Genomic DNA, 27,449 nt, shown 5'->3' on the forward strand with positions numbered 1-27,449 from the left:
GGCATTAAGAGAACAAATCAAGGCCCTGCAGTCCCACTCTATGAAGAAATAGGCATAATGAATGTGGTGGCAGCTGCTATGTAGAAGAATGGAGACCCTCCTTCAGCACGGGTTACATCAACGGTTGTAAGAACTTCTCAGTGGGCCAAACAAGGAGAGAACTTTTCATCACGGTCAGCAATTAAAGAACTTTTGTGTGGGTAAGTTGCTTTATTAAAGTCCAAATGCCACTCTATTTAGTATTTTCCAGACACCCCCTCCACACACACACTAAGTAATATATTAGTATTTTTTGAATCTCTCCTTTGCAAATTCCATAAATAGTAACATCATACAAAACTTGCCATTTTTGTGGAATGAGATCAGTTCACCACTTTTTGTTTGTTTGTTTTGTTGTGTTTGGTTTTGGTTTTGGTGCCTGTCCTGGATCTCGCTCTGTAGACCAGGCTAGCCTCAAAGCAATATAATCACAAATAACAGTGTAAGAACCATCTCATCCTCACCACACACCTCCACCCCTGGTTAATAGTGGCAGTGAGGTATTGAAAAACTGAAAATAAAAACTGGTCTCTGCCCCAGAAACTAATGCCACGCATGGCTAGTCAGATATTCAAAAACATGAGCCAGTTAATGGCTGACTTGTGGACTATTTCTGTTCTTCTCCCTCAAACGCTGTAGCAACTTCATCCTGGGCCAGCAGAAGCCATGCTGTGCTGGGTCATGAAGAGTCTACCACACTTTGAGTTGAAGAACAGAGAAAGTGGGATTTACCTTCTTTCGGTCTGATTTCCCGGCTGGTTTCATCGTGTGTAGGGATTTGTTCGGAAGGCTTACAAGACAGAAGTTAGAGGACTGTTTCTGCAGCAGCGTGAGCTCCCACTGAACTTGAGTGGGACTCCAGGCTGAAACTCAACGCTGGGCATAACCTCTTGGCACGATAGCCACTTAAGTGAGCGCAGAGTGGGTAAGAAAGGGCAGTCAATGCAGCCTTCATGGCTTTCTGCTTGCTATTCTTCCAAAAAAGGAACTTGACCACGGCAGATTCAAAAAACAAACTCCTTTCAAATTGCTGTGCCTGACAGCTCGGGGCCCTGGCTAAGTAACTCAAATGGCTCCAGACTGAGCCACAAATGGCCATGAGAAAAGCAGAAAAGCCCTTTCCCTCCATTATAAAGGCCGTACGCTGACAATTCGCAGAGGCAAGTGCCCCTGCAAAAAGGAACTCTCCCCATGAACACGGAGCTTCCTGCTGCCAATCAACAGGGCACTCTTGGTTTTAGAGCGAGCGAATGCCGCTTGCTAACTGGGATGCATTAAATCCAGCCGGCCCATTTGTGAACAGAACCCACTTCATTTCCTGGGCTGGCTGGGGAAGCAGCATGCCCTTTTATGGCACAAGGGAACTTGCTTGGCATATGCGACACAGAATTGTCCCTCTTGGAGCCACTGGTACATAAAGCAAATAAAAGATTAGAAGCCACCCAGGTGTAGGAGATTAAGGACTTAACAGACAGACGGAGGAGAAGAGCATCATCTGGGCATTCTTCATCTTTTGTAATAAAGGAAAGTTCCCTGGCGATCCCAGCAGAAAGAATAAACTGAAATGAACCAAATTTAGCACTTCCAGGGACAAAGGAAGACTCCTTAAATAGACCATTTTGGGGATACAAAAAGTTTGTCTGATAGAGTCCAATTATCTTCCTAACAAATCAATCACTATCCAGCAAAAGATAACAAAAGTATGCCTGGACGCAACCTCTCACCACCACCCCCACACACAACCAGTTCAGCATCCAAAAATATTAACACAGCTTCAAGAGTCTAGTTCTAACAGTAGTGTGAGAGTCACAGCAGAAGCCCAAAGATGCCTTCAGCCTCTGAGGGAGACAGACAGCTTAGGTACTCCAGGGTTTGCTGGAGATGCCCCTTGGGATTAACACACCTACAAGCACAGTTAAAGATGACAGAGTTAAAGCAAAGTAAAGGAGACGGGAAGCCAAGGCAGAGAAGCCAGGCTTTATCCTGTTTGATTTACCTCGTGGGCCTAACTGAGGAGTCAGTACTTTCTAGAAGTGCCGTTCCTAAGTACACGTTTTAATAGCAGTGTGTGCATGAACAGTGCCTGCGGAGGTCGGGCAGACTCACTTTGATGGGCTGAACTCAATCCTTAAGAGGACTTTTAAAGACCATCATTGTCATCACGATGTCATGATGATAAGCCCCACACGTTAGAATCAACAGCAAAGTGTCTCCAGACCCGGATTTAGAAAGCTGTCACCAAGAGTGCCAGGCCTAATCAGCATGAACCGCCACACCCCTCATTTCAAACACCCTCCCCTAGAGCCACATCACTGCGGCTGCTGCTCTACTGACGTCTCTCCATACTTTATTTTCTCTGAGAGTCCAGGCTATGGACACAATGAAGAAGGTCATTGTATCCCAATGCATGGTTAAGAGAATGCAACAAAACTCAGCTCATCGAGGTTCACAGCTATATTCAGCTTGCCTCATTCATCGACACAATTCTTTGGCAGAAAATCCATAAAACCATTCATCACTTCACAGGTGGTATTAACAAATGACAATTAAAAATAATTTTTCCAGAGAAAATGTATGAGCATAAACTGGCTGGATCCTGACTCTTGTTCCAACATGAAAATATAATCAGTAGGTCAAATCTTATAACAACAAGACTAGAAAATCCTTATCATGAAATGATTCACATCAGTAGGGGGACTAGAATTTCACAAGGGAGAGAAAGGGAGTGTCATTGCTTAGTGGCAGCTGGCACTATGTCTTTAGGTGTGTCACCATGTTCTCTAAGTCCTCATTCCACAAATAAAAATTCACACTTTCCCCAACAAACTCCTAATGTGGTTGAAGAACTGCTCTTAATTTGTAGGTCTGGGGAGACCGCTCAATGGGTAAAATGTTTGCTGTTGAAGCATGAAAAGCCAGTTTTGGATTCCTAATAATCAGGTAAAAGCCAGGCACAAAAGCATCAATCCCAGTACAGGTTGGGAAAGGAGGATCCCAGGAGTTTGCTGGGCGGTACTGGCTAGCCAGTCTAACTGAAACAGCAAGCTCCAGGTTCCGTGACTCAATAACAGTAAGGTGGAGAACAAAGTAAAAGAGCTCCAGTTCCAAATACACACACAGAGGCAGGCATGCTGGCATGCACACACAAGTTGAAGCTGTAAACTGCATGTTAAAATTCAAGTCATCATACACCAAATTGTTTTCGTCACACACGAAGATGCTTTCCTTGAAGTTTCATTGAATCAATGAAACTTGAGCCAAGACTTTGAGAAAAGAGAGAGAAAAAAAAACATGGGAGTTTTGGAAGATGCTGTGCAGACTTCTTGGAGAGAGAAGGGCACCATTGGTCATACTCAGCTGTGAACTTTACCAACTAGAATACCAACTGCCAGGCAAGATAGGCCCAAGCTACAGCCATGGCCTGAATGTTTGGCGACTAATAAGCTCTCTGATTGGATTTCAGGCCCAATCTACAAATGGGAATTCCTGTCTAGTACAATAAACCTAGACAAAAACTCATGGATGAGGTGGTCTTGGGCCCTTGGGGTAACTGCTATATTGACACGGTGCCAAGCTGCCTTCTAAATATTTATGCTTATGCCCAACTGCTACTCAGAAAATCCTCTCTGCAATGAACAATGGTGAATGTAGAGGGCCACAGCTGCTCAAGGTACCAAGAGTAAGTGAGGAAAGAGTACTAAACAAGGTATTTACGACACTCACTTTAAGAGTCTGAGAGCTTTGTGGACATGGGAGTGGATATGACATGAGAGAGTGGCTGCTAAATGATATCTTCCAAGCATTCTGTCTCTTGGCAACTGCAGCTGCCTGCACAAGACTGGATCTATCAACCATCAATCAGAGATCTAGATGAGGGACCTCAGAAAACCCTATCTCTCTTGTTGAACTATTGGCCTCTGGAGAAGGGGCAGTCATTGTCTTCAGCTATGTATCTACTAGTGAGCCCACCACAATCCCATGGATACTTCCAAACCCAAAGTCACACAAACAGTCCTAGTGAAACTCAATGGATCACAAAATGAAACAAAAGACATGTGAGTGAGAAAGTGATGAGGGTGGGGAGGGGTTGAGAGGTGGATAAGAGAGGATGACGATGACAGTGATCAAAATGTATTATATACATATATGAAATTGTCAAAGAACAAACTAACAAGAAAATTATTTAAAAGCTGGGTGGTGGTGGCTCAGGCATTTAATCCCAGGAGGCAGAGGCAGATGGATTTCTGTGAGTTCAAGGCCAGCTTGGTCTACAGAGTGAGTTCCAGGAAAGGCTCCAAAGCTACACAGAAAAAATCTTGTCTCAAAAAACCAAAGGGGGGATGGGGGGAGAAAGAAAAAGAAAAAAATTACTTATAAAAATCAAGGCGTATCAGAAGGTAGGCATAACAGGTATGAATCAACCCAAAACTCACACTTAAATTGTCCCAAGAACAATGAATGCAGGGGATAACTGTAAATAAAATAATGAAAAGTAAAAAATAGAAGTAATAAACTTGGTAGGCAGAGGGAGGTAGATCTCTTTAAGTTTGAGGGCAGTCTGGTCTACACAGTGAGTTCCAGGACAGCCAAAGCAACAGAGAAAGACCCTGTCTCAAATAAAAATAAAATAAAATAAATCCAAAGAAGAGTAACAACTTGGAACTCGGAGAGTAAAATTTTAATTGAAAGGAAATTAATAAAGATCTGAGAAGCTCCACATTAGCAAATTACCATCCAGGAAAAGTAGCTGATAATATAACTGAGTTTAAGTGGATTAGGAAATGGTTACCATTATTGAGGTGGCCCATGATCAAAGCTGTAAGTGTTGGGATCACTTACTTTAAAAGGCTAAGATGAAAGCAAATTTAGAGCATGCACTTAGATTTAACCAAGAAGAGTGGGTGAGTCCCTTGATTAAAAACTCTGAAGGCTTATCATCTTGGGTTGCAAAACTCCAGGAAACTAGAACCTGCCCACCAGATCTTGGAAAGCGAAACCTTTGAGCACTGTGTTTCTTTCGGCCTGGCCACAGTCTTTGGACACAGGGCCATGACTAGCTGGGGCTTTCAGGACCTGATGTAATCCCCTCGTCTTTGCACACCTGGCTCTTCTTGACCACCAAATTCTAGTTGAAGATCACCTCCTCCAATCCTTCCTACCATAACAACTGCTCCACCTCACTTCCTGTCACACTTCTCTATTGTTATCAGTCATGCAGCACCACAGCATTCTGACCTTTTTCTCATTGATTAATTTCTAGGCTTTTTGTAAAGAAAAAAGGAGTCTTGAAACTTATTCGGACATACAAAGAACAGGGTCAATGAAAGAAGAGTGCTTTTTATATATGATGCAATTAAGTAATTAGTTGAGTAAATGGTCAATAAATACATCATAACAGATACTCAGAAAGAGAGAGTTAGTTGGCCCTACAAACATTTTCAAGCTATGCTGTAGCCCTGTAACCAGCTTGAATATCCCACTTCCTTTAAGTGGTAGGAAAATGCTAAAACTTTTCAACTCTATTTTTCTCTATCCATTTAGCTAAACACTACACCTCAAACTTCATGAAGCATGTGTATAGGCTAGTTAGTCCAGGCATGGTGTGGTGCACATCTTTAATAGCAGCACTCAGGATACAGAACCAGGCAGATCTCCATGAGTTTCATGACAGCCAGAGATACATATTGAGTCCCTGTCTAAAAAAAGAAGGAAGAGAGGAAGAAGAAAGGAAGGAAAAAAGGAAGGAAGGAAGGAAGGATGGATGGATGTTGTGGGATATTATTTTAAGGTGCTTTATATTTGTTTATGCTCTAGAACATTTGTTCAATGATGTAAAGACATGTTGCATTTTTTTTTATGTTGCATTTGTTTGACTCTGTGAAACTGTGTTACTGTGCCTGTCTAAAACACCCGATGGTCTAATAAAGAGCTGAACAGCCAATGGCAAGGCAGGAGAAAGGATAAGCAAGGCTGGCAGTAAGAGAGAATAAATAGAAGGAGAAATCTGGGAGGAAAAGAAGAAGAAACAAGAGAATAAGGAGAGGAGGAAGCCAGGGGCCAGCAACCCAGCCACATAGCCAGCCATAGAATAAGAGTGAAAACAAGATATACAGAAGTAAGAAAAAGGTAAAGGCCCAGATGCGAAGGTAGATGGGATAATTTAAAGTTAAGAAAAGCAAACTAGCAGCAGGGGTGGTGGTGGCGGCGGTGCATGCCTTTAATCCCAGCACTCTGGAGGCAGAGCCAGGCGGATCTTTGTGAGTTCGAGGCCAGCCTGGTCTACAGAGCGAGATCCAGGGAAAAAAAAAAAAAAAGAAAGAAAGAAAGAAAGAAAAGAAAAGAAAAGCTAACTAGCAATAAGCCAAGCTAAGGCCGGGCATTTATAATTAAGAATAAGCCTCTGTGTATGATTTATTTGGGAGCTGGGTGATAGTCCCCCAAAAGAGCAAAAACAACCAACAATGGGAGGGAGGGGAGAGGGAGGGAGGAAGGGAGCGAGCTAGGGAGCTATTATTCTATATTGCAGAGTTTGATAAAAAATAACCCAAAGCATGGTGGTCATTTTTCTTAAAAAGGAGCTGGGTTCAGCTCCAAACACCTAAGTCAGGCAGCTCACTACCACCTGTAACTCCAGTTCCCAGGGATTTCATGTCCTCTTCTGGCCTCTGCAGACATCTGCATGCGGAAGTTCCAAATAAATTTATATAGGTACAAACATCCATTAAAAAATAAATAAACAACTCTTTTATTAAAAAAAAAATTCCATGGAACAAAGACAATAGGGTGTGAAGCTAATTTTGCTGTCTATATGCTACAAACTTTATTTTACTGAATCACTACTTGATATAAGCCTAGGATCCCAGACTAGTTTTTAGGTATAAAATGAAAATTGTTGAGAAAAATATTTTAATTACTAAAAATATCAAGAAACTTACTCTCTTCAGAGATATTTAATGATGCAAACCAAGAATATTTACAACTAAATGCAGAAATGGCATAAAACAGCTCTTTTATAACAGAATATATTGTCACTTACTGTTGATTGGTTGGTTGTGTGGTAGTTAGTCAGTTCAGTTGTTTGGTTGGTGGGTTAGGGGATGAGTTAGCTAGTTAGTTGGCCATTTACTGGGCTTGTTTGTTCATTGGCTGGTTAGTTGGTTGGCTTGTTGACAGCTGAGTTAGCTAGTTAGCTGGCAATCTGTTGGCTGGTTGGTTGGTTGGTTAGTTGACTCATGAGTTAGCTGGTAGTTTAGTTTGGTAGTTGTTTGGTGTGAGTTAGCTGCTTAGTTTAGCTGGTTGTTTGCTTGTTTGTTTAGGAGGGTTAGTTGGTGAATTGGCTGGCTTGCTGGTAGTTTGTTTGGGGGTTTAGTTGGGTGGTGAGTTATCTTATTAACTGGTAGTTTGGTTAGATGGTTGGTCATGTCTGATACAGGTCTCCCTATGTAGCACAGGCTGCTTTCTTAACTAATAATCCTCCTAATTCAATCTCTGAATCATTAGATTTAAACAGTATTGAGCCAACCTTGTAATGACAATATTAAGAATGTATTTTGAAAATGAAAACAACCAAATATCTATAAATTGTCCACTAAATTCTATAAACAGATATTTATATTTACAATTCTTAAAATTTGTGTTCATAGTCTAACATTTTTGTGTTAAGCATTGTGAAATGCTATATATTTATCTGAAGAAAAAAATAGATACAAGCTTCTATGTCTATTTTTCTCATTTTTTTCTTCCTAAACTCTTTAATGAAATACTTAAAATAAAATTACAGTAAGATAGATACTTGTATCTTTTCAACTTTCTAGTACAGTCTATGGAAAGAAACTGAAATATGCACTGCATAAAAGTTAAACTTTAGACAAAAGCATAACCACATTTAATTTTGGTTTTCCTTTACAAAACCAGAATCTCCTTCATATACTAGATGCAGATTAAAATAAGAAAAATTAGTCTTTGAAAATGACAACACACAAAGCAGACGTTCAATTTCTTTGTACTGGAAGGCGAAAGTCACAGACTCATTCTAGTTGACTATCAAGTATTAGCACAGATGATTGCTGAAAGGGGGATTAATTTGAAGTTGATGCACACGTTTTTCATCTATAATATAGAACTGAATTAATAAAGATGGAAACATCAGTCAGCTGATGAGAAGGAAAGGAGTCTCACGGTCTTGTATCTGCCCACATTATTTCATATTGCTGTTCAAAGACTGCCTCAAATCAATGAAGGCTAAATAATTAATGAAAACATAAGCAAAACAAAACATAACTGAGTTGTCTCAGAGCCAGCTAACCATACTGAAAGTGCAAGCATCTGAGTAAGCAAAGAGTGCACACACTTCCGTGCTCCAGGGAGCACTTCTTTCCCCAGGAGGCAAACTCCTGAGGCAAGGGAAGAGTCATATATTGGACAACACCTGGTTCTCCTTAATGGTCTCTATTTTTCAGCTAGTTACTTTAAAAGAATTGAATTAATCTCGTGGCCAGAAGCCTCAAAACAATCAGTATCTCCCTATGTTGCCCGGGGTGTCATGATAACTCCTGAAGCTCTGAGGAGAAGCAGGTATGGCTGAGCAGAGGGTCATGCTGTATGCATACAATTATCTTGTGGTTAAATGCGAGGCTCCTGTTCATTTGTCTATGTTTGTTTACATGAGCACACATTCATCAACGAATCAATACAGAGTCTAACATCAAAGGAGAGGAGACATTCTGTAATAAAAGCAAATTGCCTGGGAAGCAGGCAGAAGTCACACTCTGAAGTTTTAGAAAAACAATGGCTATAATAACATGGGAGGCTTTCCAACACCATTTGGACTCCTTCAAATGCAACAAAGGGAACTATGGATACTAAAAGACCACCGGCAAACCTTTACTTTGATAATAATCTACGTACTGATAAGCAAATTGTTGTCCATATAAAAATGAGCTACAGTGACCAGGTTGGGCCATTACAGCTGCCATTACTAAAAGAAGCCTAGGTAAATGGTTAAATCCAATAGTCACTGGGAGGGGCAAAGTCTAAACTTTTATCAGCCAGACTATTTAACTGAGAAGATAAAGTGGAATAATTCTGACCCTCTATTAACTAATCAGAAACCTGGTCCACCTAGGAAAGTAAGCTACATTGACTTTACATTTTGTGTAATGGTGAAATAAAGATGGTGGACATACATGAGCAGGTCCAGGGCAGCACTCCACACATGGGAGGCATAATCCTCTGCCATCCTTCTTTTCTTTCTGCCTGTTTAATGTATTGATATATCGTCATGCAGCCTATTGACTCTGTTCAACTGTATATGTTTGTCTTCTAAATAATGAGGACACTGGAAGTGTGACTGGCTCCAATCATAGGTATACAAGCATACTGTCACTTCCAGCATGCCTCCCTATGCTAACCATAAACCAGAAATACGAACAACTTGAGAAAAATGGCATGGTACATTAGGAAGCAGAATACTCATCTACATGCAAGTTAAAGAATAGTTATTGCTATTACAGTATATTGTTATTATTACTTTGCCTGGGAATAGGGCCGAGGTCACTTCCATAATTTTTGCTGCCTTGTTATATTGGTCGATCATTTTCTTCCTCAAATGAAGGCACTAGTAACAATCTTCCTCCCTCCCTTCAGCGCCCCCTCACATGCTAGGAAATAAAATTTTTCCCTGATATAGCCTAGTAATCTCTTCTTCTAACTCACTACCCAGAGCACACCCTTGCCTACAAAATGAATGAGAAATGCCAGCCCAATGAGAAGTCCTGCCAGGGTAGAACAAGGGGACAATGACTGTCAAACAGACAAGAACAGTATCGAAATACATCTCAGTATTCACAATAATGAGACAGAGTCACAATGTTTGGAGAATACACACACACACACACACACACACACACACACACACACACGCATATATGTATGTATGTATGTATGTATGTATGTATGTTAAATCTCCAAACTATATCTAAGGTGAGATCTTCATGGACATATAAGGACTAGCAAAAATTGGGAGTTCTAAGAGGTATGGCAATGGTTTAACACCCCTGAAACTCTGTAGGATGCTGTTTGCAGGCTGGTCTGACAGAGGTGCCCTGTCTCCCAATCCGTCTTCTAGGGGCCATTTATTCAGGTACACTCTCACTTAACTTAAGTCACTGTCTTTTTATATCCAAAATCAGCAGGATCTCCAATATCTGGAGCGTGGCAATCTCTCCACTGCCAAAGTATCAGCACAGGACATATGTACAGAACTCTAAAAGGGAGGCAAAGCCAGAGTCTCATACCTCTGTTTTTACATTCTTTCTAAACAAACAGGAAGCAAAGGTGAAGAAAATGCATTGTACAAGGTCTATGTTTATTTCTCCTGAATAAAGGGAAGTGCGCTTGCTAGATTGTTGCATTTCAATTCCTGGCCAGAGCCCCGTAGTGTTCATCACGCATCATTTTTGAGATTAATGATGTGCACCCAGTTAATGGAAAGCAACAGATTAGGTCTCCACTAATAGTTTTGCAAGTTATGTACGTCATCTATCTGCCTCATTTAGTAACAACCTCACTGTTCAATAAAAACATAATGGGCTTAATAATAAAGCAGAACTGCATTCATGCACACAAGACAAGTAGGATTTCTGAAATAAAAAATATTACTCTCTTAGACCTGTGCAGATCTTTAGTTATAATGTAAGATATGCTGAGATTAGGTTTCCAAAGGATTTTTAGTGAGGTTGGTTGGTTTGTCTGTTATTTAATTAGCAATCACCTTAAGAATCTACAGTACGCCGGGCGTTGGTGGCGCACGCCTTTAATCCCAGCACTCAGGAGGCAGAGGCAGGCGGATCTCTGTGAGTTCGAGGCCAGCCTGGGCTACCAAGTGAGTTTCAGGAAAAGGCGCAAAGCTACACAGAGAAACCCTGTCTCGAAAAAACAAAAAAACAAAAAAAATAAAAAAAAAAAAGAAAAAGAATCTACAGTACTACCTTGAAGCCTAGAATATGCCGTAGCATCTTCCAACCATGACACATAAAATAAATGTAATGTGATCATTTCTACCCATGCTACCCATGACCTGGGCTGAAGACAACTATTGTCCTGAAGACAGATGCACAGCACTATGATGATTGCCAAAAAAATAAAAATTTACACCCTCTTCTTCTTTTCAAAAATAGGAAGTGTGTACTCAATGCATTCTTTTGCTTATGTGACTAGAAAGCAAACACAATCTGCCATGATTTGTAGCCCGGATTCCTCTCCATTCACAAGATGGACCAGCCATGAAGAGGAAGGATAGGCAGAAATAGATTTCTCGATAAACCGTGCTTCAAACAAGATTAAAGAATGAAATACCAAATAATGACACTCAATGGGTCATTTCGATGGTATAGTTTCTCCACAACCTGAAGATAATTCTTCCTTACAAGTCTAATTCCTTTTTTTTTTTTTAAGTAATGCATTTGGAAGGGGGGAGGGTCTTACTAAATCATTTGATGATTCAGGCAATCATATGTTAGTACTTTCCTCTAGGGAAAAGGTTTTCTTTTTTGACCTTTTTTCTAAAAATATTTTCATTTTTTCAAATATGAAAAGAAGTTCTGAAATCTTAAGCAACTGCTTGAAAAGGCTTGGCTATTTCCCTCATATCCCTCCCACCTTTTTCTCCCCCTCCCTCTCTCCCTCCCTCCCTTCTTCCCTCCCTCCCTCCCTCTCCCCTTCTTCCTTCTTTCCTTCTTTTTTAAGATGCACACTATAGCTCAGGCTGGCCTTAAATTCAGAGGGCAATCCTCATATAGCAGATTCCTGAAGACTAGAATAACCCGCAGGAGCTACCAAGCTCAGCTGGAGTAGGTTTGACCTGAGAAAATAAAAGCTTTAAGTCATAAGTTTGGAGGCTAGCAAGTACCTTTGTATGATAATGGGGCGGTCTTTTTCTTACAAAAGAACAGAAATCAGTCATCCAAATTTCTGCGAGAGAAATCTCACAACTGGCCTCTGATAACCGGTACTTCCAGCAAATGGTGTCTCCTGAAAGGGAGACTTTCAAATGCCAAATCACCCATCAAAATACTGCACAGGTACAACTAGTTAGCTACATGACTAAAATGATTAAAAGACCAATCAAATAATTTATTGAGAGTTGAGCACATAACTAAAAACTCCTGTTATTCTCTCTTATTGCTGAAGTTTTAGAGGGTAAAGAAGAATGGTGGAGGAAAAATACTCCCTTGATAAATTACAATGAGATTTTTGCCCATTGTTCTGAGTATTTCATTAAGTTTTTTTTCCTCTGGTGAGACATCTCCAAGAATATCTCACAGCCAGACTCAAACTCACACAAGGCACTTTGGATAGCTGGCTTAAATCTACCCCAGCACTTGGGAGGCCGAGGCAGGTGGATCTCTGTGAGTTCCAGGACAGTCTGATCTACACAGTGAGTTCTAGGACAGCCAGGACTACATAGTAAGAACCTGTTTCAAAATTTAAAAAAATAAAAAAACTATCATAAGTACATGTGAAAAGAAAATGAGCCACAACAGAAAAATGTGTATCCAGATTATAACAACTAATACCATAATAATCTGTGCTATAAGAAAATTCTCTTATAGATGGGTGGCACATGCCTTTGATCCCAGCACTTGGGAAGCAGAGGCAGGAGGATCTCTGTAAGTTCAAGGCCAGCCTGGTCTATGGAGTGAGTTCCAGTATAGTCAAGGCTACAGAGAGAAATTTTGTCTCAAAAAAAGCAAAAAATAAAATAAAATAGTTAAATAAAAATTTTAAATTCTCTTACTATCAGTGAGTCAAAAGTGTGTCTTTTAAAAAATAAAAACATAAAGATATGAATATAATTTCTTAGTGATAAGGGGGAAGCACACCATTGATATGCTATCAGTCATGTTTATCAAAAGGAAGAACAAAAAACACTCTGATTCCCTGAGGAACTACTGACTTGGGTAACGAATAGCAGGTAGCTACAGAGCCTGACTCTGGAGCTCACATTGGTACAATTCTGTTAGATTTATTTGTTGTCTGGGGCTTCAGTGTGTGTTAGGGAGGCTGGATACGCTGGCATTTTCCTTTGGCTGCACCAGACCTCCTTCTTCCAAGTGCTTCTTTAAGCTCCGTGACAGATACCCATGAAATCAGTATACTGACAGTACACAGTAAGAAGATCTAGTGATGACAGTCACCTACACACTCAAGTCACAGATAAACCCCCTGGATTACAATCACTGCTCTAACGGCAGCTTGACACACATGCACACACATACGCACACACCTGTACACACACTACCCATTTACATATGCAATCTGTAGGATGCACTGTAGGTCCTAAAAGAAAAACCACATGGCTCTCCTATCAGAGTAAAGAGCAACATTTTTCTGTTCAGGAATAATGGAAGCCACTAGCACGTAAAAAGGGCACTGAATTTTCACCAGACGTATAACCTGGAAATGAGAACCTTAACTTTTACCAGATCCAGGCAGTGGTGAAACTAAAAAAATCAATTCAAGAAAAACCAAGTAAGGGGATGCTCTTTTTCTCTTTTCTTTTTTTTTTTTTTTTTTTTTTTAGTTAATGAGTAACAACCAAAAGGGTTCACTTTTGAAATATGTAAATGAAATGATTATTAACGTATTATTAACTGTTGTGGAATATGCTTGTACATAAATGCCCTTTCATTAGCTCTATAATAAACCACAAAGAGGTGAGTCTTCCAAAAGGGTGAAATCTCAAGTCCAACACAAGCTCTGCATTCTTACAGAAGATCAGGTATTTCCAGGCCCTAATGACGGCCTGTGTGACTGAGGGAGTCTTCAAGCTCGTCCATGAACTTCAATGTTGAACCATATAAACTCAGTCACAGAACCCTAAAGGGGGAATTAACATTCTTCACTGTGTCTTTTCATCATAATCAGATTAAGCATTCAAAAAAAAAATCATCCAAAGATTTTTATGGACAATCTGTCCTTTTTCGTTTGCTTCTTTTAAGAAAAATAATAATCACGTCACCATCACAAGATAATACCATATTTTACAAAATTCTATCTTCTGTTTATATTGAAAATGTTATTTTCAAGAAATCAGTAAACCAATGCAGTCAGAATATTTCAGCATAATGGAAAAACAAAAGAAAACTATTTCTTCCTGCCAAAAGACACAGAAATGTGTGCATCAGAATCAGAAGTAAGTAGCCCTTTAATAAGCGGACCACAAATTGTGCGCTGAACTGTTGTTTTTCTGTGCGGTAAGGTATTGTCTCTAGTTAGAAGGTTCTGTGCCTGTGTATCCAAACTTCTCCTCAAGAATGAGGAGTTGGGAAACAGGAGGGAGGAACCCTACTATTACGGGATCGGTATTTATATCTATATTTTCCACATACACGGAGAGCCAATATATGAAAGCACAAGGCAGAAAATCTCAAAGGATTACCTGATATTCATTGGGCCAAAAGGTGCTCACTGCCAGCTCAGCCCGAAGCCAGTCTCGACCAGTGAATCCAGTCACATTCCAAATTGGATTAGCAAGGGGTCCTTTATTCACTCGAACTAGGATGTTCAAAGTGCCAGGGTTCAGCCCTTTCTGGCTGTATAACAGGTAACTGAAATCAATGCAGTGAGTGTCATTTTCCTTCATGGTAGGCAGCTGAAGTCGGGCTTTCTCTCCAGGATCATGATTTGAGGCGTCCACGACCATATAGGAACCTGAGACGACATTACAAAGAACAGCGCAAAGAAAAGTGATATGCCAAAGGGAACACACAAGAATAAAAGAATATATATGAAAATAATAAATTTTAAAATGTCTTCTTGGGCACTGCAATAGAATATTAGTCAAGATATTATGTGAAGTCATTCCGTACTAACATTGCACAAACTGGACACACAGATTTATTCTTCTCTACAACTTGTAATTAACCCTGTTTTACAAATAGAAAATGAGGTAAGACCAGGCAGAGCCTGATTCTAGTTCAAATCTCCCTTGAAAATTTCTCCAGTCCTACCAAACTGTGAGCTTTGAAAAAGAAACCAAATAAATGTATTGATCTCACGTGCATGGAAAGTACTTCCTTCTCTTTCTTCCTCCCTCAACAAGAATGTTAAGGCAGGGGAACAGAAGACTCCAGGAAGTGGAGTAACTTCCAACTTCAAATACCAATATTTTTGCTTATTCAAGTCATGTGCCTTTTGCCAGTTACTAACTACTGAGACCATCAAGTCATGGAGTAAGAATACTTTGTAAAGTGAGTATCGGGGTAAATGTTCAACTTTCCTTTCTTTCTACACTTTTTTTTTACAAGTGCGTGCATGTGTGCATGCGTATGCGTGTATGCGTGTGTATGCGTGTGTATGCGTGTGTGTGTGTGTGTGTGTGTGTGTGTGTGTGTGTGTGTGTGTGTGTGTTCGTTCCAGAGCACGTGTTTGAAGTCAGAAAGCACTTGAGGAAGTCAGGAATCTCCTTCCAATATGTGGGACCTAGGAATTGAACTCAGGTTTCACACCCACTGAGCCATCTTGCTGATCCTAACGCCCAACTTTTCTAAAGCTGATTCTGGTACATAGTTGATGCAACGTAGTTTCATTCACTAAACTGTCAGCCCATTAAGATTACTGCTGACCCCAGTCTACAATGCCTACACTGCTCTTGTAAAACTGAATTAAAGCAAGCGTGAAGTCACGTTGACTGAGTAACGAATCATTTGTTGTGGATCATGGTGATGGGAATGACACAGGCCTACTTTCACAGCACTAACACTGACTTTTGGCTACTGGCTAAGGTCATGCAGTGACTAATTACAGCAGTTGGATGTCGGCACTGCACTACTATATTAATGCACGCAGCTCTCCAGAAAGACACCCTGTTCTCATGCAAAAATAAATAAATAAATAAAAGATTTTAATAAGTACATAAGTCACCAAAAAAATGTAAAGCTATCATTTTGTCACACTTCAAATTAGAACCAAATTTTACCATAAATCCATTTCTCCCTGGAATATAATTTTAACAGCAATCTATTAGGTGTCATATTTCAGAGCTAACTCTCACAAGGGTTCTTACACTACACTTGGCCCTCTCTTCCTAAAACACAGAACTAATCTTCTGTATTCTGTTCTGACACATAATAACTTGTACCAATGACATACTAAAAACTCAACAACTACTGGTCTACCTATCTCAACTCATCTACAACCTGGAGTTCAAACCGTTCCAGAGGGTAAGGCTTCAACTACTTAAGAAATCAAATTTCCAATCTGGACGATTCCCACCAGAGCGGACCTCTGTGATCCCCAGCTTTTATGACAATTTTACCTCGTACTTCAGGACAGTCAAGTACAGAATACACATACTGTATTAATAGTAATTCTTGTTATTGTTGACATGTGGTTCCCAGCCTTCATCGTCTCTCATAAACTGGAATTACTTTTTAACTTGATTCTCACGGACAGCACATTATTAAAATAAATCATCTGTGTATTTTTGGAAAACATTTACCAAAAAGGGGAAAAAAAAACAAAGAAACAGGATATCCTGGATCCTAATCTAATTTACAGAAAAGGATGCTTTTTTTTTTTCATGGCTATTCTCACATACTTGACACCAATAACTAATTTTATCAAAATGTCTTTACAAATCACCAATTTGCATCAAGACTTGTTTCTGGTCTTAACCATGCATGACCAGGCCTGAGATCCCAGAAAAGCTATCCAGCATTGCTGCCCAATTTCCATGCCCTGTTTTTGCATTGGTATAGCATTTTACAAGGAAATTATGTATTTATTTTTACAAGCTTAGCTTCTGACTAGCAATTTTAAAGTGTGGAGCTCAAAAGACTTACTAGCTTCCTAATAGTAATTTTCCTCTCTCATAAAATAAAATTTGGAATAAAATATGCTTTGTGTCACATTTTAAATCTGCATTATATTTACCATTAAGACCATTTAGCAATTTTTAGCCATTTGCATTTTAAACTACAGCCATTTTCTTATTAAAGAAATGGAATGAACAAACTCCAGTCATCATTACTCCTTACCAATTTGATCATTAGAAAGACGGAAGTCACGAAATAAAAGCTTATCCTAACTACTTCAGCATTTTAGTACCACTCAACACAGGTTAAATAATGAAGGAAATTAGTGCTGATAACTCACTTCTATGGAATGGTTGGGATAAATAGTCTTACTTACACAGAGCCCTGCCTGGCTCCCTGGGCTGAGTTCTGTGCATTAATAATGCACTTACTGAGCTGTGCTGCAGAGGAAGAAGCACCCAGGAGCAACTGAATGCCCTGTCGACCCACTTGAGACATTGGCAATTTGCACAGCTGGCGCCTGTGTAGCCACAGCTGGGACACAGACCTCCCTCCACCCACCTAAATGTTGCCAACACTATTCTTACCAAGTTCCAAAGATTACTGCTATAATCTCTGACAACAACTGACCCTCTACACATAAAGTCTGGAAATTTCACACATGTACATCGTTCATTCTTGATATTAAAAATCAAAGCCTGTGTAGTGTTTTTCTGGTTCCCTCAAATTTCAAGCAAGTGTTCAGTCGTGTTTGACGGGGGCTTCACTATCTGAAGGCTTAATACTGTCAAGTCACACAAATGTGGTATATGTCACTAAAAGTAACTTCTTTGATGTGGAGTTAATACTCTCCATGGTCAGCTAAGCTAGGGGTTCTCCAATGCATCACTCAAGGAAGAATGCCTAAGTTTATGTGTTTGCATTATTTTTAAATAGCACAACTTTCTAGGGAACAATTTGGCAAGAAGAAGAAAAACTTGAAAGATATATATGGCCCCTAATGTGGTAATTCAAAATTGATAAATGCACATAAGAAAAAGTCATGTGTAAATGAAAAAAAGGTACAACTGAAAAGGTAACTCAACATTATATTCATTTAATGGAGAAAATAAAGGGAATATAAATATTCAAAAATATGCAATTAATAAAATTATGACTAATGAGTTTAATGAACAATGAAGTAGCCATTGAAAATAGTATTTAAACATTTCATGGTAGATACTCATAATATAGTAGGTGACAACATGCGGGTTACAAAATATTATATCCATATGGCTAGTTTTCCATCACTGTGACAAGATACCTATGAAAATCAACTAAAGAAAGGGAAGATTTATTTGGCTGATGGTTTCAAAGGTTTCACTCCACAGTCACTTGTTGTCACCACCTATGGCAGGAGGAGTATTGACAAACTACCGCTGACTGAGACCAAGGACAAGATATATGTCTAAGACAACACTCTCAGTAACCGAATACTCTAAGCAGGCCCTACCTCCCAATAATCTACACAACAACAAGAACATCAATGAGCCAATCTACTGAGCATATTAAAGCTCTCATAATCAGAACACATCCCTAAAACCTCACCTTTCAACAATGCTGCAATGGTAGCCAAGCTATCAAAACAAGCATCTTTGAGATCATTTTATATTAAAGCAATAGGAACACATAAATGTCTTCTTAGACATGCATTTAATTATACACATACATACACAAACATTGAGACCAGAAAAATAAAGGACATAGAGTTAAATGCTGTGTGCTTTATCAGTGGGGCAGTAACTGCCTTGACATTTTTGCTTATGTGCATGATATGAATCTCTTAAAAGAATGCATAAATGCCATCATCAGTAATTGAAGAATAATAGATATTTGATGCAAATTATTGGCCTTTATAAAAGTTCTCATTGCCAAAGAAAGTCTTTTATTCATGAACACCATCATCTAGTGCAAAGTGCAAAGTATCACGAACTTATTATAGTAATAACATTTTATCTTTAGGTTACACTTCTTGGGTTAACACTACACTAGATTATCATATTGATAGGAAAGATACAAATTCCCACACTTTCCTCAAAACTCCTCTGTGCATATATGCAACAGTATGTATTTTTAGACTTTGGCATGCTAACATAGTATTTCACTAAGCTGGTTATTCAAAATACTTAAGATGTCCTATAAACTAAGAGATAAACTTAGAAGCCATGGCTTTCCACGTTCTTGATTCAAAGGGCTTGGATCATTTTGACTCTTGCTCCCTTTACAAGTCACCTTGCCCAATCTGACGGGCCTATCAAGATTCTTCTTCACACAAAAGGATAGTTTCTTTCCAGAAGGAGCTCATAGTTTGTAAATTTTTGATTCTGGTGCTTCATTATATGCTGTTTTTACACATGTTTTAAATAAGTGCCATGGGGATTCTTTGTAAGGGCCACCCTCCTTCAGGACAGTAACAACAAGGAGAACAGACCAGATAGCACAGGAGGTAAAAGTTCTTACTGCCAAGCCTGATGGATTGAGTTCTATCTCAGAACACATATGGTGGAAAGAGAAGACTGAGTGCTACAAGCTGTGCTCTGACTGACACATGTGTGCATTTGCATATGCACACCCGCACACATATGCACACAAACACACAAATAGAGTCAATAAAAGACAAGGCAGTAACATTCTCTCACAGGACTGATCTGGGCGTCAATCCTAAGAGTGAAGCCACATGGTAAATCTGACATAGAAGTAGAGAAATGTTAAACACGAGAAAGTAGGATCTTTAAAAAGACATGAAGCGAACCTTACAATAACCTAGTGCCCACTGAAGAAATCAGTGTGAAGGACAGCATGAGTGTTTGACAACTTTTCTTAAAGAAGGTCTGGATGGGTGGTGGAGACATTCCCTGAACGGCTTAGGCTGGAGTGAGTCCACAGCTGCAAGAAAAGCAAGGCAGAGTCCTTCTACAACCGATTGTGTGACACAGGGCATACAGAATGTCACTGTGAAGTGCTCACCAGCCAGGAGGGACAACATAGGTGCTACCCAGGCCATAGTTTGGGCTGGAAGCTCACTGAACGACTGTATGAATTGTATCCACAGAGCGCAACAGCTCTGCAGTGTCCACAAGACAAAAAGAAGTCTATTCAAGTAGGGAAGGGGACACTTGCCTAATACCAAAAGTCTTGTCTGTGTCCACTCCTGATGAAGACACCGTGCTCACTAGTTAAGAGAAATGTATCTCGGGAAAGATAACAAAGCATGCATTTGGACTCCTGAAGCAATAGACTGGTGCTATGTACAAATCCAACAAGAATATTTGTAGAAGCAAATGATACACATTTATATATTTTTAAATAAGTATTTATGTTTAAGTATTTTGATGACTGATTGGATGGCAACGTGGTCATGAGAGTCTGCCAACACATGCCCAAGAATGTAAAAACAATAAAATCAAACCTGTAATTAGAATTGATTCAGTTAGTTCTGAGAAAGAATAATTTGAGGGACCAGTAAGTTAAAGGTTTGGAGGCGTGAACCTAAGAGTTTTGTTAGAGTCACTTTTAACATAGCTATATAAAAGTTCTGCTTGAAGTAATGGCTCTTGAATATTTTAGCTTCAGAATGCCTATACAACTTTAATATGCAGAGGTCACAGGGCCAGCAAGATGGCTCAGTGGGTAAGGGAGCTTACCACACAACTGACCGGAGTTCAATTCCCAGAACCCAAATAAAGGTGGAGGGGGAAAAGAAAGTCAACCAAGTTTTCAGCTACCCTGCACTCACACATCATACAGATACCCACACGCACAACTTAATTGACCAATTATCAACAAACAGTATATCAACTCTGAGTTCTGTCAACACTGACTATACAGGAAATTAAGACTGAGAATCGAAGTATTTGCTCTGCTTTGCTTTGATGATGCTGAAAATTGTACCCACAGCCTTGGGCTTAACAGGCAGGCACTCTTCTACTGAGTTAAGTCTCCAAACAAACCAACCAACCAAGAAGGAAATAAAATAAAACTTGTAAAATAATTACTAATTTGTTTAACAATCCCACCCCCATAGTTTTTATGAAATAAGTATATTTTACCAAAGAGATCAGGCATTGTTTTTACTTTTTTCAAATGCTAATTTTTGACTTAATAAAAGCCACTCAGATTCTTATTTTTACAACTTCATTCAATCTGCCTATATGCTCATGAGAAAATGAGAGAAAGAAGGAACATATTAGTGATCCTAGGAAATTAATTTGACCTCCTAAGTCTGCTGTAAGTGTCTGTGAGTCTTATAGAGTGATCCATGAGCCATACGCAAAGAACCAGTATTTTTCAAGACATGTACAGTTCTTTCTTCTTCCTGCGAGAACAGCACTGCTGATATATTGAGTCTATATGCATTCATTCAGTCCATGTGATACAGAAAGAACACTAAAAAATAGAACTTTTAAACAGAGAGGTGGGTATCTGGAGATTAAAAATCAAACAAGCTAAATGTTTCTGTAGTTCTGTACTTGTATGAACAAAGGGTGTTTTAACTTTCTCCAGAGGGACAGAAAAGAGCAAAAGATGGGCACAAACACACACACACACACACACACACACACACACACACACACACACACACACCACATCTACCTCTCTTACACTACATCTCTTCTCATCTAATGAGAAAAGAACGATTATTGAGAATAGGTTTATGTGATTTTTTTTTTAAGACTAACTAAAAGTTTATACCAGAGCCAGAGTATAGCTCTAGCCTGATTTGGAATGTCCGTAAAGGAGAGTCAATGGTAGAAATTCCAGTCTAGCCTTAGTCTAAGAATGAAGAGAGTAGACAGTATGAGTTTCAATCTAACCGAAGTGTAAACAAGACAGGTGTCCCAGCTCAAGGGGCCCAGAGTGACCAGTTATCTTTGGTTCTGTTCAGATCCTCAGTGCACTAGGTGAGGCTTACACTTCTCAGCTCTCTTCAGTCCATCCTTACAAGTGTCTGCCCATGCAGACACTGATGCACCTAGGAAAACTTTTAACCAAATATACAGGCATACTCAAAATGACAGATATACCACTGCCAAGGGGATCTTTTCCATTCTAACAGGACACCATCAGAGAATCAAGTTGTTACTATAAAGAGAAGTATAGAGAAAAAGAAGTAGTATTAATGTCTAATAAGACATATATTTTATATATTCTTGAGACCATTTGAAAAAGCTACCAAGGCACCAATGCAGTGAAAAATCATTTCTTAGTATTCAGTTAGATTTTCCCAGTATAAACAAAACAAATTGTAGAAACCTGATATGTAAAAAAAAGAAGGACAACATACAGTAATAATTTCATGCCAAGGCAGCTTAAGAAGCAACCACCAAGATATCTGGCCAGGGTTGGCTCAGTGCATAAAGAAAGTGCTTACTATGTGAAAATGAGGACCTGATTTTGAGTTCCCAACACCCATATGAAAAAACGCTAAGCATGACTTCAGATGTAACTGCAATCCCACTGATGGGGGTAACGGAGGCAAGAGGATGGCTAGAGCTTGCTAGTGTAACCTTGTCTTGATAGAATTAAGGTAGAGGATGAGAGAACAAGCCACCGAACGCCATCATCATCTGGCCTCCAAATACATGCACAAGTGCACATGCCTGCATATACACATCTCTCTCTCTCTCTCTCTCTCTCTCTCTCTCTCTCTCTCTCTCTCTCTCTCACACACACACACACACACACACACACACACACACACACGTACACTTACACACACACACACCATTAATGGCACTAATTTTCACTTTCCCCAATTTCGTCATGAAGTTCAACCCTATTGCCTCCTTCAAGCTTATTCCTCACCCCTCCTGCCTGACCTGGGCACTCCCTACCTTTACCAGGCTCTGATCCTAAGGCCAACAACCACCTATAGTGGTATGCTAATGGGTTTCATGATTTCCGTGAGAACAGCCCTACAATATTTTCAACAGGCACTCAAGACTTTATTCCCTCAAAATCTTACAATGAACATTTCCTTCTCCTCACATCACAGTAAGAATGAAATCCAACCTCTTTCCTCACAGGCCTTAACATGATCCACACCTGTTCTCTCTAGCACCTTGTCCCCTTAACTTTAAGGGTCTCCAGAAACAATGGGCATCCTTCTGTTCCAAAGAAAAATCCCAGCGTGGTGCATGCCTCGCTCTTTCCAAGCTGGATTTTTCATTGGCTTAGAATTCAGTCTTTCGGCTGGATTGTTTCTTCATCAATAAATTTTAGGTAAAATATCACCCACTGGATACAGCCTTCCTAAGACCGATTAGACAATAGTCCTTTCTAAGTGTCGGCAAACATTCCAGGTTTTGTTAAATCCCTCACTTCCTGTTGAACATAACTGGTTTGCTTATTTGATTGAAAAGCTCTATGAAAGGTTGGAATTACATGTACATTGTCCACCCAAAAGTCCAGAGCAAAGTTTAGAACATTCAGTCTGCAGTTGAATTATTATATGTAACAAAATTAGGCACTTGCCTACTACTATGACCTCTCTGAGAAGCACTCCAATATCAGAAAGTATTTTTTTGTTCCCACCTCAGCCCCTAAAAGGAAGGCTATTAAAACTTTGAGGTACTTATAGGCAAAAATAAACAGGAAAAAAATTGAACATGGTTGTTTTTAAAGTCAGCGAAAGGAAAGTTTTGGAAACTTGAAATGACCTTCGTCTCAATGTTAAGAATTCCTCCAAACGATTCCACTGTCAGAAAGACTAGTATCAAAGCCACCATTTTGTGGAGGAAGAACACAGCCTATTGGCCATCTTCAAGCTTATACATTCTATCATTCCTTAAGATAACATTTCTCTTCTTTCCCACTACGCAGCTTATTTCTAAACACAGAAAGAGACATGTGTTCTAAAATATCTAAATACAAAAGGAAACTTGTACTCTAAACTCCAAAACAAAATGACTGAAATTACACCTTGGAAGCATTCAAGGTCTGCCATCTTCAGTCTCCCAGGATTCGGGCTCCCTCTCATGCCTTGGGGAATACATAAGAGCTTCAATGACACTCCGCAGGACCAAATTCCTCTCAAAGCTCAAAGACCTTTGCATTTGTGTTTGAAAACTGAGGGATGGGATGAATTTAAGGACACTTTTTTGTTTTGTTTTGTTTTCTGAGACAGTCTTTCTACACATGTCCTGTTTTGTACCCTACGAAGATGTGTCACTCAGATTGGTTCAATAAAAAGCTAAATTGCCCATAGCTAGGCAGGATTTTCAGGGTACAGCAGATGCTGGGGAGAAGAAGGGCAGAGTCACCAGCCGGACAGAGAGGAAGCAGGATGGGTACTACAGAGATGAGGTAATAAAACCACAAGGCAGAAAGTAAATTAATAGATGTGGGTTAATTTAAGTTATAAGAACTAGTCAGTCAGGAACAGGCCAAAGCTATCAGCCGAGCTTCCATAATTAATAAGAAGTCTTCATTTTGTTATTTGGGAGCTGGTGGGTGGGACAGAGAAAGACTTGCTACATACATAGCCTTACTTGACCTGGAGCTCTATGTGACCAGGCTGGCCTGGAGCTCACAGAGATTTGCTTGAATCTACATCAATGAAATGATTCTTAGTAGGGAGGGAGGGAGGAGGAAGGGAGGAGGGAGGGAAGGGAGACAAAAACAACAAACATTTTCCTAAACTTGATCAGAGTTATTTCCCCTTCTTGGGAGTACAATTCCATAGAATTTATCTGGTACATGTTAAAACGTAAGACTGGGCCTACTATTGGTCTATAATTGAATTTCCCTAGCATACTTTTTGAAAGAAAGAGGAAAAAAAAATGAACAAGCACTTGGCCCCTTGACCATAAATTTCCATGTTCATCTTCATGGCATAGAAGACCAAAGCAACATGATTGCTAAGGCAGTTAAGGTCATAGGTCATGGGCTTACTAACATAAGTGGGTTATCCTATTATCCATGTCCCTCTCTTAGTAAGACTTCAGTTTTCTGTGTTTCATGCACATTCATTCAGCTTGTCACCCCGGTGCAAATAATTTGACCGGTCTCTGCCTTGACACCCTTGTCTTGGAAGTGCCTGGCCCTGAGGCTGGTAGGGGGAACTGAAGGATGCAGCCTGTGTCTGTGAGCTGAGATAATAAAAACGTCCTGAGAAATGTTTTCTTTGTACATATTCGTTCCCTTCTGTACCACGCGGTATGGAGAATCAAACGAGAAATGTGTGAAAAGAACATTTTCAAAGGTTAAGGCTGAGCTGACGGTGTTAAACAGTGGAACACTTGTGAAGTTCCAGCCCCTGTCACTTATCACAGCCTTTCTCAGTCCTTTCCCTCACAGCTCTGTCCTCTCGGGCCCCCCTGCCAACCCTCCCTCCTATCTCTTTCTGCTTCTCTTGGTCCTTCCCACCACAATCCTGTCCTCTGATCCCAGCCTATTAGGGCTCCCCGCCAGCTCTCTTCTCTACACTTCTCCCTTCTCCCTCCCGTCTTTACTTCTCTGAAAATCTTGCCTGAATTTAGGATACCTCTCCCTCCACCCTGTTCTCAGAAACACACACACACACACCCCAATGTTAAAGCCTTCACTGAAATTTAGAGACTCCCGTTCTAAGACTGCTCCCATCTCTGCGACCCCGCTGCTCTCCACTCCTGCCTCTCCAACTGGCACCGCTTTTATGTGACGCGGAACTGAAATGTTTGGAGAAGTGGCTGCTAAGATGAAAAGCAACTGGAGAGGGAATAATTACAGTGCATTACCTACAAGGCACAAGAGCCTTTGTCCTGCAGACAGCTTTGTGATCCCTGCTTGCCTTTTCACGGAAACCAGAATAGAACGCGCAAGGAAAGGAGGGTTACGCATCACGCGAGCTCCGGCGACTGACTGTCTAAAGATCATACTAGCGATTCCGATCTGTCACTGCGACACAGCTCATCATAGCTCATAACGGAAAGCCAGAGCTGAAGGCCAGGAAACGAGAGCCTGCTGCTTCTCCCCTTTCCGTGGAGAAATGCTATCCCTAAAGTCAACATATTCGACTAAGTAGATATTTTATGTCCGAAGGCACAGAAACTATTTCATGCACTAGAAGAAGAACAAGGCCTCGATTTGTATTCAAAACTAACAACCATGGTTGGCTCCTCGGGTATACCATTGTAACGATGATGGCTGCTCCTGAGTAAGTCAGCATCAGGTAATGATCAATCAGAAGAACTCGGGTTGAATAGTTTCCTAACCGAGTTTTCAGATTCAAGAATAATGAGGTTGCAGGAGCCATGTTACTCTAGCAAAGAAAGAAGTTTCTTCCTTTCTTAACGAAAGGAACAAGAGTTGTTAATTATACTGGAACACAATTCATAATGAGTCGGTGAGAAATAGCAGGTTTTTTTTCAACACTGTCCTAATGAAAACAAATTCCTCTCTCTAAAGATGTTAAGAATTCAAGTACTGGGACTCAGGAGCTAGCAGAGGTGTATAGCACTTCCTATAAAAGTCTGAGGGCAAGAACCCAGTTCTCCAGGAGCCAGAGAAAAGCTGGATGCGGGATGTCATTCCAACTGCAGAAAGCGGAGGTGGCAGATTTCTGGATCAGAGTAGATAGCTACTAGCCCATCCATATCAAACATGCATACTACATACATGCATGGGCACCCCACCAATACCGAGAAGGGGGATATGACAATAACTTTGGCTTTGATAGATCATACATCAAATTAACAGAGAGAGTCGTCCCCCACCCCCAGTCACCCTCTCATCGTGTCTCATATTTATTAATAAAAGGCAATAAATTGCCGAAGTGGGAACATTCAACTGAAATTTTTTTTTAACTTTTTTATTTGCAAAGTTTGTCTAAACAAGATTGGGTTCACTTGCTTAGCTGGACAGTCCCATTTGAGAAGGCCTAACGCAGGCAAATGGGAAATAAAGTGAAAGAGAGGAGAAACGGGGGGGGGGGGGGGGGGGGGGGGGGAATCAAAGGTGAAGTATGGAGAACTCAAGGGAGTCCAATTGAAGAAGATGAAACAAAAACCACCTTGCATTTTACCACATTGAGGTTTGTGAGCACAAAGGTGGTCAAGTCAGGCTGTGCTAACCTCTCTCCCCAGCAGCTCCATGAGCCAGGTGAACAGGGCAAAGGAAACTAAGGTCCTAATAAACGCAAAAGCCAAAGAGACCAGTGTCACTGCCTCAAATGCTCGCCACCTGTAAGCAAAGGCTTGGAGATAGGTAGACATATTTGCCCCCTAAGGGGCTGGCCCAGTCAAGGAAGAAAGGGCTTACCGTGCAAGTAGGAGGGGATGAGCACTCACATAAAAGCCAGGTGTGGGGGTGCATGTCTCTAATCTCAGTGAGTGGGGGGTGGGGGTGCATACATATGGTGTCTTGAAGCCAAGCCAAATTTGTGGGCTCCAGGTTCAGTGAGAGACCTTAACTCAAAAACAAACAAAAAAAAGTGACTGAGGAAGACACCCAAAATCCACCTCTGGCTGCCACATCCATGTACATCCATGCACACATCTATAAAAGCACACACATACTGCGCACGCGCGCGCGCGCACACACACACACACACACGATGATGGAGCAGGACCTGAG

At 40.3% G+C, this 27,449-nt stretch overlaps 1 protein-coding gene across 2 annotated transcripts in view; it reads right to left on the minus strand.

Moving 5' to 3' along the window:
• The window catches only part of Ptprk (protein tyrosine phosphatase receptor type K), a 457,202-nt gene that overhangs the window by 318,371 nt on the left and 111,382 nt on the right, over positions 1 to 27,449 (minus strand). For both annotated transcript variants that reach the window (XM_059272616.1, XM_059272615.1), the window contains exon 3: positions 14,480 to 14,751. In XM_059272616.1, coding sequence (XP_059128599.1) covers positions 14,480 to 14,751 — 272 coding nt within the window. The remainder of the gene's footprint in view (positions 1 to 14,479; positions 14,752 to 27,449) is intronic.

This window comes from Peromyscus eremicus, chromosome 8b (assembly GCF_949786415.1).
Source record: "Peromyscus eremicus chromosome 8b, PerEre_H2_v1, whole genome shotgun sequence".
NCBI classification, from domain to species: domain Eukaryota; kingdom Metazoa; phylum Chordata; class Mammalia; order Rodentia; family Cricetidae; genus Peromyscus; species Peromyscus eremicus.